This window comes from Monopterus albus, unplaced genomic scaffold (genome assembly GCF_001952655.1).
Source record: "Monopterus albus unplaced genomic scaffold, M_albus_1.0 scaffold145.1, whole genome shotgun sequence".
NCBI classification, from domain to species: domain Eukaryota; kingdom Metazoa; phylum Chordata; class Actinopteri; order Synbranchiformes; family Synbranchidae; genus Monopterus; species Monopterus albus.
In genome coordinates this window covers 404,274-422,536 of record NW_018128025.1, presented here as the reverse complement: position 1 = coordinate 422,536, position 18,263 = coordinate 404,274, and the positions used below count along the sequence as shown (strand labels likewise).

General features: G+C 39.7%; 1 protein-coding gene across 2 annotated transcripts; it reads left to right on the top strand.

Moving 5' to 3' along the window:
• The first annotated feature begins 8,358 nt into the window (after positions 1 to 8,358).
• On the top strand, positions 8,359 to 11,370 carry gpr85 (G protein-coupled receptor 85). 2 transcript variants are annotated; one of them, XM_020614370.1, is made up of 2 exons: positions 8,359 to 8,526; positions 9,758 to 11,370. In XM_020614370.1, the coding sequence occupies exon 2, from the start codon at positions 9,921 to 9,923 to the stop codon at positions 11,052 to 11,054; it is 1,134 nt and encodes a 377-aa protein (XP_020470026.1). In that variant the 5' UTR covers positions 8,359 to 8,526; positions 9,758 to 9,920; the 3' UTR covers positions 11,055 to 11,370. The 2 variants fall into 2 exon arrangements, with proteins under 2 accessions (XP_020470026.1, XP_020470025.1); XM_020614369.1 differs by having other exon boundaries at positions 8,359 to 8,798.
• Positions 11,371 to 18,263: the final 6,893 nt, after the last annotated feature.

Below are 18,263 nucleotides of genomic sequence, written 5' to 3'. Positions count from 1 at the left end.
ATAGAATGTAGTCTACCTGCGTACTCCTACCTCCACTCTTATATGTAACTCTATGTTCCTCCCTCTTCTGGAAATAGGTGTTAACTACAGCCATTTCCATCCTCTTAGCAAAGTCCACCACCATCTGTCCTTCTAGGTTCCTTCCCTTAACACCAAACCTGCCCATCACCTCCTCATCACCTTTGTTCCCCTCACCAACGTGCCCATTGAAGTCTGCCCCAATCACCACTCTCTCCCCTCTGGGAATACTCTCCATCACCTCATCTAACTCACTCCAGAATCTCTCCTTCTCTTCTAACTCACACCCTACTTGTGGAGCATAACCACTGACTACATTCAACATTACCCCTTCAGTTTCCAACCTCAGACTGATCACCCTGTCTGACACTCTTTTCACCTCTAAAACATTCCTCATGAGCTCCTCCTTCAGGATCACTCCTACCCCATTTCTCTTCCTGTCCACACCATAATAAAACAGTTTGTATCCCCCTCCAATGCTACGTGCTTTGCTACCCTTCCACCTGGTCTCCTGCACACACAGTATATCTACCTTCCTTCTCTCCATCATGTCCGCCAGCTCTCTACCTTTCCCTGTCATTGTGCCAACGTTAAGAGTCCCTATTCTCAGACCTATACTCCTGCCTTTCCTCTTCTCTCTCTGTCTACAAATCCTTCTACCTCCTCTCCTTCTTCGACCAACAGTAGTCCAATTTCTGCCAGCACCCTGGAGGTCAACAGCACTGGTGGCAGTCGTTATTAACCCGGGCCTCGACTGATCCAGTATGGAGTTCACACTGATGATTCGCATGTTTAAATTTGGCATGTTTTTACGCCGGATGCCCTTCCTGACACAACCCTCTCTATTTATCCGGGCTTGAGACCAGCACAGAAGTCATTAGCTTGCAACCCCTGTGGCTTGATTGTATGTGTGTATGTTAGTGTGTTTTTCAGATGGGGAACAGGGCACTTGGTTCCCACAATGCTACAGTAGCTGACAAAACTTGTCTGACTCAGACTGAGTGGCTTAGATATAGTTAAAGCATACCTGCTCACCAACAGGCTTGGGTACTGCCTAGAGCTGGAGAAAGTATACTGATATGATATAAGGATATGATATATGTAAGGCTTTAGACAGGGGATGTGCAGGATGTGTGTGTTGACAGTGTAAAGTCTATGTTTGTGGACTAATAAATGAACCTGCTGATGACAATTACATTGTTCCCTTGTTGCCTCTCCCTGCCAGATAACTCTTTTAAAGGCCACAGTGGAGGCTAAGTGTTAGGGTCATTGGCTACACAACTTTATAGACTGCTGTGAGAAAACTCTACTCGGTCCATGACATAATCTAGTTTTTACATAATGTTCTCTGAATAAATGGGAAGACTGCACAAACAGCTCTTCTGTTAATACCGAATTAATTCATTGGCAAGGTAGTAAGCTGAATTTTAGAAATTAGTTACATTATCACAATAGCTATGCATTATTATAAGCCTTAAATCCAGGGTGACTTGTAGTTTAAAAGCAAGTACAGGTTTGATGTTTTGCTGAAGGACACTGATAGACACACTGGCTACTGCAGGGAATCAACCTGTGACTTTTTGGTTGTGGCACCACGTTTCTAAACATGACACATTTCTGTTGGATACAGATATAGCCTGCCATTATTTAACGGCCTTTTACTGATCCACTGTAGAGCAATACTTGACCTGGCTGTTGGGAGAAAAGACAGACATAAGCTTAAAATATCTCCCAGGCTTGACACAGCACCGCTCCAGCTGCACTCTGTAATTACCAGCATTGCAATCAGCAGACTCGTTAATTTCGCCTGACTGACAGCCACTGATGGCTCAGTTGCAAAAAATGCACTGGTACAACTTCGTAAGTAAATTGAACTGATGTCTTAAAGCATTCTTCATCCTCAGAGGCTGCACTCAATGAAGTATGTACTATTATGAACATGTGAACACATCCAGATACTGTCTTGCAGCCATTATGGTACAAATTCCTAACTAATGACTATATTTGACATGCCTTATTGAAGCACTATAAACAAGAAACAAATACAGAGAAACAAAATATGTAATATGAATTCCTCTTTCTGACCCTTAAGAACACCAGATGCAAACAGTATGTAGCTATTTAATCTCTCTGCAAAGCCCTAAAGTTATGAGACATGTTTAAAGTGGCATGAGAGGTGCTGCTGAACAGGCAAGCACATGGAGGCATTTGCTGGTTCTGCAGCAGTTTTGATTTAAGCATGAAGCAATGTGAAGCAGTCCAGAAAATATATGGGGTGTATGAGCCAAAGGAACTGGCCCAGATAAATAGGTCACTTAACAGGTTGTTTGACATGATGCATGAGAGAACAGGCTGTGAAGAGGTCCAGCCTAAGGCCATACTGTGGCACAGGTACAACCGCTGAAATAGAGATTAAGAAAAAAACACACTCAAGCAGAATAATGTATTAGTATGTACAGTATATGAGGCACACAAAGCCAGCGTGGGCGCACCTTTAAAAAAGTTTTAGAACTATAATGACTGCTGCAGCATTTATTCATATTATTTCTCTTTTTCACTGTGTGATAATAATTCCCTTCTACTGATGTGCACCTTGATTATTCTTTTTCTCCTTCTTCATTCTAACCTTATGCTCTTCTGTGACCTTTCACTGCTGCTGTTTTGTATCCCTCCTTGTACAAATATTTTAAATTAAAAAGGATGTAGTCTATGGCAGCAAACACATGAGAATGATATAAAATCTGTATAGAGCAGTAAGGAGATCATAAGAGGAGCATAAATAGAGCTATGGATATGAATCCCATCAGTGCAATGGCACACTTTTTGAGGCGCCTTGTATAAATGTCATGTCATGTTGATGATGCTGTTTACGGACTAAGACTCTACAGCCATGCTGGCACTCTTGTGATGCTATGCTTTGGGCTTGGTGATCACCAGAGTCATTGGGATTTGTCTACTGGAGTCTATGAATGCAAACAAAATTTCATGGCAATGATTTCAACAATTGCTGTGATATTTCAGTCTGGATGAGAATGGTGGATGAACAGACAGACACTGCTGTCCCCAGAGCCACACTGCTAGCATGGGTAATATAGTAATGATAGCTTCTGTACTTGGATGTGTTTTTTTGTCTGAAATAGATGCAAATATTTATAGTTGGGGAGGCGACATTGGTGCGGTGGGTAGAGCAGTTGTCTCCAACCAGAAGGTTAAAGGTTCAAATCTCGGTGCCTGAAGTCCACATGTTGAAGTGTCCTTGGGCAAGACACTGAACCTCCCCCCCTTAATGGCCCAGCACCTTCCTACCTGACAGAACCTCTAAACCACGGCAAGCACAACGGAGCACTCCCGTCTACTGGTTAGCTTCTTTTAGAAGTCCCAAGATCCAAATGCAAGCAGTGAGGTGATCATTCCTTCTCTGTAGCTGCTCCCAAATTGTGGAACTCTCTACCATTTCACATGCATTCTACCATAGACTTGGCACATTTTTAAGTCCAAAATAAAGATTTATTTACACTGCCTTTTACTTCCCACTAGTGCCCTGACACTTACTTTTTGAGTTGACTACCTGCTTTCAACTTCAAATTTGTTTATATACTTGTTATTTTATTTTATTTTATTTTATCTACTCTGTTTGTTTTATACTTATTTTATTTTATTCTACAATTTTATATGACTGGTGTAAAGCTTTATGGTTGACTTCCAGTTGTTTTTTAAAGTGCTATATAAATAAAAGTTGATTGATTTGAGCAAAATTACCTCTTCCTTTTTGGTTTTTGCTTGTCTGTCAAAGGGCAACACCTCAAAGCATTCAGTAGGAGCCTGTTTGATAATGCACATATCAAAAGTCATGAACTTAAAACAGGTGAAAGAAATGCATTCACTAACAAGGTATCAAAAATGTTTTTCCTTTCATTGATTGAGTGCAAATACTGTATGCATGCCATAGAATATGTTTATCCAAACATATACTAATTGCAGAATAAAATAACAAGATGTATGAATCAGATAGTGAGTCTGAACCAGAATTTTAGCCAAATAGGACCCACAGTGGCAATTATACGTTTGATTTAACTGTGGCAACTTAACTAATTTTTGTGTAATGCTAAATGTGTTTTAGAGTTGCCAAATGAATTAGATACCTCAAACCTGAAAAAGCAGCATTACCGTGACATTCAGTCCACATGTCGAAGTGTCCTTGGGCAAGACACTGAACCCCCCCACCCCCCACCCCACCCCGTTGCCCCCGATGGTTAGAGCCATCAGTTGAGTTGGCGCTGCAGATGGCTGCCATCGGTTCTGTACCGGAAACAAATTCCTTGTGTGTAACATACTTGGCCAATAAAGGTGATTATCCTTATCCTTATCAACCTTTTTCAGTTCTAGTAGGAAGAGGAACAACCTTAGTTTGTTTCTTCAGACCTGCTCACACCATCTGTCTCATGAAATTTTATGGATTGTTTTCTGAGACAATCAACAGTCACAACAAATAAGTGTAAGCTTACTAATAAGAGCAAAAATCCAACAGCTATCTTGAGTTTAGAGATTACATCATCCCATGCAAATAAGCTTAACTGTTTTCAAGCAAAGACTTAAATGGAAAGACTGACACCACTCGCAGGTGATTAGTTTAGCTTAACACAACGACTGGAAAGGAGAAGGAGCAAAGCTACTGTAACAGGCTTTTGGCTCCAGCTTTATATTTAGCTGGGAGTGATGTCAATCTTTTAGTGTAGCTTTTGGGAAGAAGGCAAATAAATGTATGTTTTAATGTTGAGCTATTCCTTTAACATCCCAAATAAACACTCACACACGGAACATATCTCAAACAGCATTAGTATTATGTCTCTAGACCTTTCTGTGCTGTCATTTTGGACTTTTTATTATGTGTAGGCTTACAACATGAGATAATAAACCAACCACATGATTGCATTCATCAGTGTGACCTGCAGAGTTGACACTTACAGTATATGATGACAGGAAATGCAATGAGCTATCAATCTTCCATGCATATATACCTGTACATGTGCAAATGCACAAACAAAGATGCATATCTGTGACATACAGTACTCAACCAAATGTGGTTTTTATATTGATTTCCTGCTTACTACAGACGATTCTTGACAGAAGGTCCCTAATCAAAAAAACTGCATCAAAATCTTCATATTAGACACAGTGGAATGCAGTGTACATATATATGAAATTTGGTGAGCAGTGATTATTGTATCATAGTGCAGACTGATTTCCTACCTTCCAGGCAGCCATTATTTTCCATTCATTTTAGTAAGTGAGCTTGTCGAGAGCGCACTTTCTTAAGGTAAGAAATCAATCACAGTAAATGGCTTAAATTTGTTTGCACATTATTTAATCTTTCCTTGCTTGCAGATACAGTTTCCTGTTCTTTCCTGGATCCATTCACCTCTGGGCAACTCACACTTATAAAAGGTCATATGTTGCTATACATCTCAAAGAAGCTCTCCATTTGGTCCCAACATTGTTTATTGTGTGCCATAAAACAGACTGGAAAACCACAAAGAGGTGGTAACTTTGATCAAAAAGCTACTACTGCTAGACTGGGATCAAAATGGACATTTTATATAGGAACACGACATCCATCTCAATGAGGAATTATCCTTGTTTTTTGTAACAGTTTATTGTTATCTTTTGATGACCAATATTGTGATTTTTCTTCTTTTTTGATAGATCTATTGTACCTGTGTATGTATATTTCTGTGAGTGCATAGTGGATCTACACCTTGATTGATATTCTGCTCTTCATACAGGCTGTGTAATCAGAGCTTAGTTCCGGTGAAACACCTTGTGTTCTTGGCTTGACACCTTTGTACATATGTGTAACTACTTAAGACTGCTGAATAGTTATTTTATTTAGCCAATAACAATAATAATAATGTTATCCTTTCTTACAGTATCAGTGATATGTTGTGGGTTTGCTTTCTTGACAACTGTGCATATGTGTTAAAGTCAAAGCTAAATAAAAAAAAAATCATCTTCTTCCTTGGTGCAGTGGTGACAGTATGAGATGTTTATCTGTTTAGTCATTACAACATTGAAGATTTGAAGCCAGTTTCATCAAGGGATGAACGGAGGAACAGCAGAGCAGCTAAACTTGGAGATATGTCCTTTTATTTTGAAATTCTCTTCTTGTCTAAATTAAAATAGTGTACCAGGAAAGCTGACAAAGGCAACTAAAAGCATTTGTAATGTGTAAAATACTTGTCTCACAGCTGTAATGGGCTTTTTGTTTATCTGACCTTTACCAACACACAGTATAGCCAATGCATGTTGTGTTTGTTTTCAGAGGGAATATCAAGCCATTGTTGATCCTGACTGGTGTAAAATAGTCTCATTTGTTTATAGCAGGGCCTGAGGGAAAGGGACATGAAGCACTGACAGGCTGTCAGCCTGATCTTCATTATGTGACAAATCCACTTCTCTCCCTGTAGGATAATTATAGGTTGGAACCCAGGATCAGTTTTCATTTGTATTTGACCTGTATAAAAAAAATCAAATCAAACAAAAGTAGACCTGTGCAATAATTTCTATGCCACAGGACAAATGCCTGATGAAACATAAAGGGAATTTTCTTTGAGGAAAAAAAGACACACGCACACATCCAGAAGGCGCATGCCAGAATAAAAGCAGCTCTGCAATTGGCTGAGCGCACCAGGAAGTTCAACTGCACTGCTGCGATCGTCTGACTTTGACGCAGGCGCTCTCCAGCTTCCCGAAAGTCAACAGCAACAGCGGAAAAGCGCAACATGGCTCACAAACTTGGAATTCCCAATGTCTTAGCGATATTCTGGCTGATTTTTCTTTCTCTGATCTCTCCAGCAGAGGCTTACGATGTCGGAGACGGCTTGGCCCTTCTGTTGGGCACCGTAGTGACCGTCGTGGGTTTCTGCGCCTGCCTCGGCTGGTACGCACGGAAGCGTAACGAACAGCTGTGATGAAATAGGCTCCTCGGATCATGTGCTTTCCAGTTACCATCCACCGTATTAATACCTCCCGGTGTGATCTTTTGTAGACTTTCTGACACAAAGATTGTGTCGAGTCGAAGTGACCGGGAAGAAACGTGCCTTATTGGAATAAAAGAGTGAAACTCAACGGGAACCACTTGAACTCTTTTAAAGAAGGTAGAGGGGGACATTCCGGAAGTCCAAAAGCAGGAACTGCTGTTTGTTGCCATGCTCAGATTAAGAACCAAACACTGTTCTTCAAGAAAAGACTGCTGCAGTTATTGCATACTCCCATGGATGACTACATTGTATGTTGCAGATAATCCATGCTTCGAGTGATTACTGTAATTTCCTGGTGTTTCTGTTTGCAGTGTGCAGCACAACATTGTCATTGCTTGAAGCACAATATCACAAGAGTCGAGTGATGTGACTATGTGTTAAGAATAAATGATATATCTGATTTCCTTCCCAACTTCTGGTCATAACTGATTGATATGCCTTATAATCCCATATATACAATAAGTTGGAAATGGGTGGGGATGCATTTATTACCAGTGGACAGGTTGCTGTGTGAGGTGAAAAGGAGCTGACTTTGCATCTCAGCAGCTGCTTTTTAATAATAAAACATCTGCACAGTTCACATTGTTCTCTACTATGAGAAATTGTAGTTGCCAGTAGCAACACATTCTCTACATGTATGATCAAAATTAATATGTTATGTTCCATACCTCAGTGAAGTACAAAGCCACCATACCACTGCTCTATTTTATGTCTGTGTGCAGCATTTAATTGTGTCTGTACGTGGCTGATTGAATCATCGTTCACTTGTTACACTCTTCATGACATTATGGTTTCTCCATTCGTGGTTGAGAGATCAAACGCTATGAATTTATCATGTACAATTTATCGGGCACAATAAACAACAGCCAGTAAAGTGCTTGTCAGTTGTGCATATACAGTACAGGGGAAGTCACTTTATACATAATGGTCGACATATGTGGGTAGTGAAATGTATGACCACAATGAAAGGCAGAATAAACAAGTGCTATAGATTATCACATCTGCAAATTATAAACTACTATTTACAAGGGAGTTAATGTAATAAAAAGATTTAATCAGCCAAGACTGAACCACATTTATGATTTGAATGCTATTTGGTTTAAATACGGGATTTTAAAACTAGAAATAGAACTAAACCAGTCATAAAGTTCTCTTTATCTACACTGTAACCATAGAAAGTAAACCGTTACACAGCATGTTACCACAGAATATAGAGTCCTGTAACGCTAGCTGCTGTACAGATATTCCCGTGAGAGAGACGGAGGCTGCTGCTGCAGCAACAAGAGGCAAGACGCGTCTTGGATCGCAAAAAGGGATGCAGAGCGCATGCGCACTGGACTCCGTTTACTGTAGGATATTCACCGAGGAGGAAAAAGGGGGGCAGGCAACAAACCAGGTTTTTTAAAACAGCATAAACCCGACTTGTGCAATGTAAATAACGTCCAAGAGGGATACGAAATAATATCAACAGGTAGGATTTCGATTGTGATCGGCAATCTGTCTCATTCTCTCTGTCCTTTTTTTTTGGCCCTGTCTTATGTGGTGGCTGCATTTCATTCATCGTGGGGACTTGGAAATTATTCTAGTCTAATGGACGTGCAGATCTGCTACACTGTTGTGCTTTATCAAACCGACTGGGAAACGAGGACGACGATTTGATCCTGCCGTTTTTCTTACTGAAATCTATCGGATTCAAACGCTCGTAAAATACTCGCCCGACAATCGGAGGACGCATTTAAACGCGTAAGTAGACACAAACGGCAACACTAAGGTAATACCGTAGGCTATATGTAATTTAAATGAAAATAGTTATTGAATGCAGCATCCCGTATACTGCTACCAGCAGGATTGGTATTGTCATTTAGACCCATTGTTTTCAATCAATCCTGTCTGATAATCACACCCTCTCAATAGCGAGCTGAATTATGTCGAAATGCGGTTTACAGTGTCAGTATCCCACAGTATATACCTTAACTCTTTGTAATTATTAATATAAAAGGTGATCTGGAAAATTTAGGCTGACTCAGTAAACACCCTCGAACACTGCTGATTAACGTAAAACCCGTAATCCAGTTAACCTCTAATCAGACAAAAACGGGGATGCTTTGTTATGTATGCACCCTCAGTCGATTTTCTACAGTGCATAAAGGCAGGGCGAGTTCATTCGAGGCATCCACCGCTATACAGAGCCTTCCTCTGTTTTGCTGGGTGTAGGGTGTGATCAAGAAGAGCTTATTTTGGACTGCATTTCTCCTAATGATTCACAATGTGCGGAAAATGTCCAAAACTATTTTAGTCTGAGCTCTTGTTTCTTTGGGTAATTCGCTTCATTTCGAGTGGCACTGGAGGAAATGCGTCGTATGTTAATAAAGGCTGGACTGTGCTTTTTGTTATCGAGGTGCTTTTGTTCTGTAAATTCCGAAGCCTCCTGAAAGAAAATCCTATTACAGTAAGGGATTGATGCTTGAATCTAACCGAGCTCCTTCACTGTCTGCCTGTATTTCTGTCTGTAGACAAAGTATCCAGGCTGAGGCGCAGCTCTGCACTCTGCCACTCTAAATATTAAAATGTAAAGCAAATAAAAAATAAATGACAGGCAGAGAAAAATGATTGTTTATCATATTCTAGATTGTGCTAGTGCTGTTGAAACTGTGCAGCTGTTGTAAGAGACTGGATGCTGATGGGTGGATAATATTTTTCAGGGAATTTTTTAGGTGTGATGAGACAAAGGAACAAAGGATGCCTTAGAGGAGAGGTTGCCTATATACTTGGAAACCTCTTCAAAGCACACCGCCAAATGGATCTAACACCTCCCCCTGCTACCTCTAGATCATGATACTTGGCTGAAGCTATTCCCCTATCTTTATGATCCCTCCTCCATCTATGGCGAACTATAGCCATGCAGGGGACCACACCATCTTGCAGAATGTCTCTCCTCTCACTACGTTCCTCAAACTGACCTCTCTGGGTTTCATCATTGGAGTTGGTGTGGTAGGAAACCTCCTGATCTCCATCCTCCTGGTCAAAGACAAGAGTCTGCACCGAGCACCCTACTATTTCCTGCTAGACCTGTGTGCTTCAGATATCCTGCGATCTGCGATCTGCTTCCCCTTTGTCTTCACATCAGTCAAGAATGGATCTGCCTGGACCTATGGCACGCTGACCTGCAAAGTGATAGCCTTCCTGGGTGTGCTCTCCTGTTTCCATACAGCATTCATGTTATTCTGTGTCAGTGTCACCCGCTACCTGGCCATCGCACATCACCGTTTCTACACCAAGAGGCTGACCTTCTGGACCTGTCTGGCTGTCATCTGCATGGTATGGACATTGTCAGTGGCTATGGCATTTCCACCAGTGTTAGACGTAGGGACATACTCTTTTATCCGGGAGGAGGACCAGTGCACATTCCAGCACCGTTCCTTCAGGGCAAATGATTCTCTGGGCTTCATGCTCCTGCTGGCGCTCATTCTCTTGGCTACACAGCTGGTTTACCTCAAGCTCATCTTCTTTGTTCATGACCGCCGAAAGATGAAGCCTGTCCAGTTCGTGCCTGCTGTCAGCCAGAACTGGACCTTCCACGGACCAGGTGCCAGTGGTCAGGCGGCAGCCAACTGGCTGGCAGGATTTGGTCGAGGCCCCACCCCGCCTACTTTGTTAGGCATTCGGCAAAACAGCAATGCAGCGGGTCGCAGGCGTCTATTGGTATTGGATGAATTCAAAACAGAGAAGAGGATTAGTAGGATGTTCTACATCATGACATTTTTCTTCCTGGCGCTGTGGGGGCCCTATCTAGTCGCCTGTTACTGGCGGGTGTTTGCACGGGGCCCAGTAGTCCCTGGGGGCTACCTAACAGCAGCTGTTTGGATGAGCTTTGCCCAGGCTGGGGTCAATCCTTTTATCTGCATCTTCTCCAACAGGGAGCTCCGGCGCTGCTTCAGCACCACACTGCTCTACTGCAGAAAATCCAGGTTACCAAGGGAACCTTACTGCGTTATATGAAGGTTTTGCTGTGGGGTTTTTTTCTCATCTATGTCTCTATTTCCCTGAGTGATCTTGATCTGGGCTTGTTCCCATTGTACAGCACACTCTCTCTTTCTATCTCTCTTCTCTTCATCCTCCAATTATTTTTCTGTTCCTCCTTCTCCTATTGCTTATTTTCAGAGGTAGAAGGTGGACTTCCAATCACGAGGTGATTGAATATAAAACATATGAAACATGGAGGCTGAAGGGAGTGGGAATGCGCAGGAGGTTTGGATCTCCTCCTGTGTTTATGTTCTAGTAAACAGACATTGTGGAAGGCTATGCCAATGCAGAGCGCCTGAAAAAAAAAAAAAAAAAAAGAGGAAAAGAGAAAAAATTTGATAATTCACTGAAAACAAAACCTCCTGCTTTGGATATTTTGAAGATGCGTAATTCTGTGAGGTGTGAAATACATAAATATGAACAGAAAAAGAAAAAAGAACACAAAACAAAGAAATGATACCTCTCAAGGAATCACTGGAAATGTTTTACATTTTAAGAGTTGCACTAAAAAGAAGATGTAAAGATGCTTTTTGGGGTCAACAGTTGCCAGTTGCATTGCAAGGACAATTTTTCTTTTTTTTTCTCAAACTAAACTGAATGCTTTAATTTGCAACAGACTACACAATTGCTGTAAGTAAAGCAAAACTTGGTGACTGTTGGAATATACCATCACCGAAGGATAAAATGATTTTAATGTAAGTGATATTTTTTTCATTTACCGGGCAGGGGGGCTTAATGATGGGGATTTACAATGTGTGGTTTTGAAGTTGCAGCTTAAAACTAGAAATGATTTCTTGTAGTTTTACGACCCATATGTCCTTTGTGTCTGACATTGTTATTTTCTAATCATCTTTTACAATAAAAAAGGAAAAAAAGATGAAATGATGTTTGGATTTTAAAAACATTGCTTTTGAGAACAACCTTGTGCTTAAAAAAAGACAGTGAAGAAGTAATTAAATGTTTCATCATATCCATGTACCTAAACATTATCATGTTGTTACAATATTGCTGATACCACTCCAGGTGTTTCTTGCCTTAATGGTTATAATATTGTCATGTTTCTTGGTTATTTTTGTTGTTGTTGTTTATTTGTTTTTTTTTATTTCACTCCTAAAAAAGTCAATTTTTCGATGCAAAGGGAGATTTCTTTTTCACCTCAACGTGAAGTGCATGTCCATTTATAAAAGCTGGTCTACTCCCACGAGCATCACAGGTCATACATTGAGCAGCCCGTTTTTATTCCTGCAATGGTTTGTTACACCCCACAGAGTGCTCAGAGCACAGGGATGTATGTGTGTGTGTGTGTGTGTGCATGTGTGTCAGTGGGTGCATGTGTGCATTTCAGAGTGTACATGCTGTGTGGATCAAACAACAGTCACTTCAAGACCAGAGCCTTAGTATGAAATATTGCACAATTTGTAAAAAATGTAAAAGGGGAAAAAATCAAGGCACACTGTCTTGTTTCTACTTTCCCAGCATTTGCTCTCTGCTAATTGTTTTCAATGACTTACTTTTTCTCTTGTGGCCATGTTAATATTTATTATGTATTATTTTTTGTATATTATAGATAGATTGTGTGTAAGTATATGAGCCTTTAATTTTGAAGTCCCGAATGTGAGTACAGTTTCAGTTAGGATTGCTGAAAGTTAACTGTGTAATCTGTTGCTTTTTGACAATAAAAAGTTTCCATTTTGGAAAATTTGTTTTTATCCCTCTCATTGGGTGGAGGTCATGCTGAATAGCCATACCGCCAGCTGGAAAACATCAGCAAAATCACTAGTTTGCTGAAATGGTGCTTGGTCAAGTGATGAATTTGCAATTATCTGCATGCCTTTGCAGGTCAAAGATTACTCTTTCATCTATATGTCTTTTTCTTTTACAAAACACTAAAATTAGTCTTTTTGGGTAAAATTATTACTTTATGACTACTCTATTTTTAAAGCAACTACTGTAATTCTAAAATAATGTCCATATTTTTTATTGAAATGAGTAATGGTGGTTTTTATTTCTACAAGGATTATAAATGTGTTATTTATTTTCATGCCAACAGTTTCTTTATAAGAAAAAGTGCTAAAATGTTCAAATGTCTCTCTTTTGGAACACAACCTTTTCTGTCATTTGTGTCCTTGGGACACCTTGTCAAAACTGAGCAAATGCTGAAACTTGTCACTGAATGTGAAGTCTCTTTGACATTTAATGGGAGTACTGTTCATGAATATATTCCTGGGCATACTCACCCTTGCCATTTTTTATTCTGTGTTAAAGAGGAATACCACTGAATTTCAGATGTAATATATCCGACTCCCACGTGGAACAACGGCAGACCACTCTGGAATGAGCCCTGTAGCTACAAATGACATAACAGTTTTTCCCTGATTTTTAATGTCACACCAAAGTTCACCTGTACTGAAGATTAATTGGTAAGTTAGGAAACAATAATGAGAAATATAAACAAATTAAGCTTTTATTTCAAACACATACCTGTTTTGCAAGACCCCCGATGCTAAATGAAATAAAAATGTAAAATATTAAATAAATAGGACCAAATTATACAAAAGGTTTGCGAAGATAAAGAATGAGAATTTAGTGGAATGAGAAAAAAAATCCAATCTATCAGTGGTCCTTTCATTACAGTTTAAAAGCTCGGTTAATAAAGGTCACAAGATAAAGATGGTTCTTAAATTGAGTGGTATTTCTCCATAAAAGATTGTGATTAGAGTATGTTGACAGTGAACTGAATGTAAAGTGAATATCACAAGATTCATAACTGCCAATTTTGTATGATTCAGGCATCATTATTGCTTTTGACAAAAATGTATTTCACTGTCCTATCTTCCCCTAAAATCTATCCAGCTAAGTAATGACCTTAGCATAAATGTTTGAAAACACAAAACACAATGCTGAAATGGCTTGTTAACACTCCAGGTAACTGAATGCTGTGCTGCAGGTTCTGCTGATGAAAAATAGCTTTTAGGAATCCACTTTCATTATGAGGATGGCAATTGTTGATCATTTCAATTTGGCCCCAGGAGGGCCACGTCAGATGTTGTGAAAGCACTTTCTGAAATTTAAGAGAATTGTTAGACATCAGTAAACACTCTGGTCTAGTTTTACATACTGTCCTTTTCTTACTTTTTGTCCATAAAACCAGTACAACCCATGTCAATACTGAGAGTCACATGAATCAGACAGTTTCTGATTAAACAAGATATGTCACTTTGTGGGATTTAATCTTTAAACTGGGGCTGAAACTGTGCTAGTTAAGACTGGAGCAAGAATTAACATCTATATTTCAGCCTCATTCAGCATATGCAAATCACAAACGGTGTAACTTTTGAGCAGTGGCCCATTTTCTTGCATGTTCATTTGAGTGCCCCAGTAATTCTGTTTCTTTCCATGTCTGAGAGAGGATGACAGGCAGAGGTGGTCGGCTTTGAAAGGGTTTCATTCTGGCAGACAAGCTCTCACGTTGAACACCTTCCCCTCCGAGGTACCATCTCTCCTGGGAAACATATTGTTCATAATCAAAGCAATTAGCATGCTGTAGTCTACTGAAGCATGTCACTTAGCATTCTTTGCACTCATATTTAGATCATAGAATGAAGAAAAAAACATCATTTTTTTGTCAGGCAATTACAATGCTTTACTGGAGATAGTTTTTATTTAAGGATCAGAAGACTTTCTATTGGATTTTGGCTGCCAATAAATAATAGCACAGTTCTCCCTCATTCCATGTCACTTGTGTTGTATCTCAGTGGATTTGCACACACAGTTCATGATTCTAACAAACTGCCAATGGGCTCGGAAAAAAAGCATCTCACTCTAGTATACCATCTGTTGTATGAAAAACATTGGCTTTTGTCAAAAAAAGGGAGGGGGTGCTCATCTAATGCGAGCTTTTCTGCACTCTTAAGCATTTTTTGTCTGTATAATGCACAGCACACCTTAATTTAAGCGTAGTAAGGGTCTGTGCTGAGAAGCACACAAATATGGAAAGCTGCTTTGAATGGAATGGAGTGGACAACTTAATCTTTTCACAAGCTAATCAAGAGAAAGGAAGAATTGCTTTCTGCCTTGGCACCACCCTGTTTTGCAGTTGTTGTTTTTTTGTTTGTTTTTTTATTGTGTGACCACTTGAGAACAGAGCTAGAAATATAATGGCTCAATATGCTTTGCATAATTTGTCTAGGGCATTCATTATCCTTTCCAAAATGATATTTACTTGCAATGTGTTTGGTGGAGTTTTCCGTAGGATGTGTGCATAAATTATTTTTTGCTATTTTTGTGTACCCGAAAATGTGTGTGTTTGTGTAAAAGTGTGGTTTAGAGACCATATGACAGTGTGGGGAGTTTGCAGCTTTTCATGAGCTTGTGTTTGTCCTCACACACAGGTCAATTCACAATCAGAACAGTCAGTGAAACCACACAGACCTCTTTTCAGCAGCAGAGTGCATGGTTAACAACCAGGAAAGCACAGAGCTGCAGTAGTTTTCTCTCTAATAGCTTTGCAGCTTTATGGCTGATGTGCCACAGCAAATTGTTAATGGTCAAATGAATGATAATATGAGGATCACAAAAAATATGCAACTGTGTGTCTACATGTGTTGGTGTTAACCTAGAATTTCAATGTTACTCTGTGCTTTGCTGCTGTTAGAGTTTTATTCCGCCCTGCTTTTTGTCCATTCATAATCCATTGATTCTACTGTGAATAAATGCCAGTTATTTTCCAGTGCTATTAGATAAAATAACAAGCAGTCAGGCCTGTCACTAAAACATCTGGGACAATGTAACAACATTTTGCAAGCTGGTTCTCTGAAAAGAATTTGTACAGAATTGAAAATATGGTTAGCTACTTTCCAGCTCATGTAAACAAAATCGGAATCCAAATATGGGTAAAAGATCAGGTGCATTATGTTGTCAGACAATATGTACCCAGGATAACGAAGAGATGCTATTAGGTGAAGATGCAGGAGGAAAGAAGGTCCAATAAAACTGAGCCTAATCATGATTTCTATTCTCGGGAGGGGGGACCCTGTGGGAAAAGTGTTGCTGCATTTACTGTCTGACAAGCTATTACTGGCAGTGCAGGCCTCTGAATACCAATGTGGATGAAGATTCCTCTACATAAAATCCCAGTCTTCATGTCTTCATTTCCAACAACCACTCTCTCCCAGCTCCTACAGCCCATCAACTGTCTTATATAAAGAATAGCCCTGCTTTAAATATTAACCGATTAAATTGCAGCTGGAGCTTCAAAGGTTCAGTCCTGCATATTTAACAGTATATTTGCCCTCTCCTGTAATGTATGATTCAGTGGTCAGATGATTTTTCTAGAAAAGCTTTAGAACCATTGGCATCACACCTGTATGCCTTAGAAGGTATCACTGGGCTATGCTGAGGTTTCTTCACATGTTCTCTATATGAAATATTACAATTTGAATGATGATATGTTTGCAGCATTAGTACTTTAAGTTCACTATATTGCAAAATGGACACTGATCATCCTTTTTACACATTTAGTTGTGCTGTTGATGTAGAATGAACAAGAGTGTATCTTTTGATTAAAGGTTTAATTGCATATTTTGGGAAATATTCTCTTTCTTGCAGAGAGTTGGATGAGAACATCGATACTACCCTCCTGTCTGTACCCAGTATATGAAGCTACAGCCAGCAGGTGATTACTTTAGCTTAGCATAAAGCTTGGAAGTGAGGAAAAAGCCTGATTAGTCTGTCATAACAGTAAAACCCAGCACCTCTGTGGTTCACTAATTAACATGTTACTGTATATGTTTATTTTATTCACACAAAAATGTGCAAAAACATCAATTTGCCATTTTACAATGGGATTCACCAACTTACTGTATTTCTTGGCTGGGACCAGTGTCTTCCTGGGGTCTCCACTGGTTGCCTAGCTACTGGTTTCAGTCAAGAAATACAGTAAATTTGTGTACATAATCTATTAACTGGGGAGATTTAGAGGCACTTTTATTTAATCTTTGGACAGAGCCAGGCTAGCTGTTCCTCCCTTTCTAGCCTTAACCCAAAGGGCTGCTGGCTCCATCAGCATATTTACCATCCTAAGCACGAGAGAATTATCAGTCTTCTCATAAAACTCTTGGTAAGAAAGTGAATAAGCCCACCCCCCATGTCATTATTCATTTAAATGAAAAGAAAAAGCATCGTTAAGAATCCTTGCTTCTTGCTATACATACTGTAACTACTACACAGTCAAAAGAAGCTTTTGTGAAAAAGCTGCAGTGCTAAAGCAGTATACATGTAGGGTTAAAAAATGTCTCACATGTTTGTGAATATTCCTCCATGTGGTTATCATGGCTGCACAATGTTTTATGCTTTTACACTTTGGTATCTCTTGGTATATTGTAGCCATTGTTTTGTGCAGAACAAACCTTGGAGGCTTGAGCTGTTCATGGGAATGTAAATGTATATTGTTAGCACAATCTGAATGGATGGTTTGAGTAGCAGAAACTACCACTGCAGTCTGTTTAAAGTACAGGTCAGGATGTAACCTTACATAGGTACTGTTTCTTTAGTGTTAAATCTCCTTGCTTGTGGTGGACATTGAGAGTAAATTAAATGTATAGTAAATGTCTCCGTTGGCTGCTAAGACTTAGGATGAGAGATCATGTTTGGTGGGTTAGTACTTAAGCACATGTACAGCAAAGTTGAAATATGTGAAGTAAAAGTCAGCTCAAAGTCAAAGTGTTTATTATCATATGCACAGTACGGAAACGAGTTTACCTGTACAATGAAATTCTTACTTTGCCGTCTGCATGAATGCCACACAATACAAATGAAATATAAGGTAGATAAATAAGTAACACAAAATCTAAGGCAGCAAATGAAGACATATAATAAAAATATATAAGATTATAATAAGAGAATGTATGCTACATGGGAGCTGTATGTGCAGTAGTCAACAGTGAATGTTCAATTATGCATGTGCAAACTGAGAATGTAAACAGTACAGGTCATCAGTACGTCATGTAATGACGTATTTCCTGGTAATAAACTCCTGTCAGCTGTTTAGGAGTCTAAGGGAAAGAAAGAGTTTTTCAGTCTAGTGGTCCTGCATTTCACACCTCTGAACCTCCAGCTGGAGGGTAGGGGCGTGAACAGTCCATGCTGGGGGTGGGTGGGGTCTTTGAGGATGGAGGCAGCTTTCCT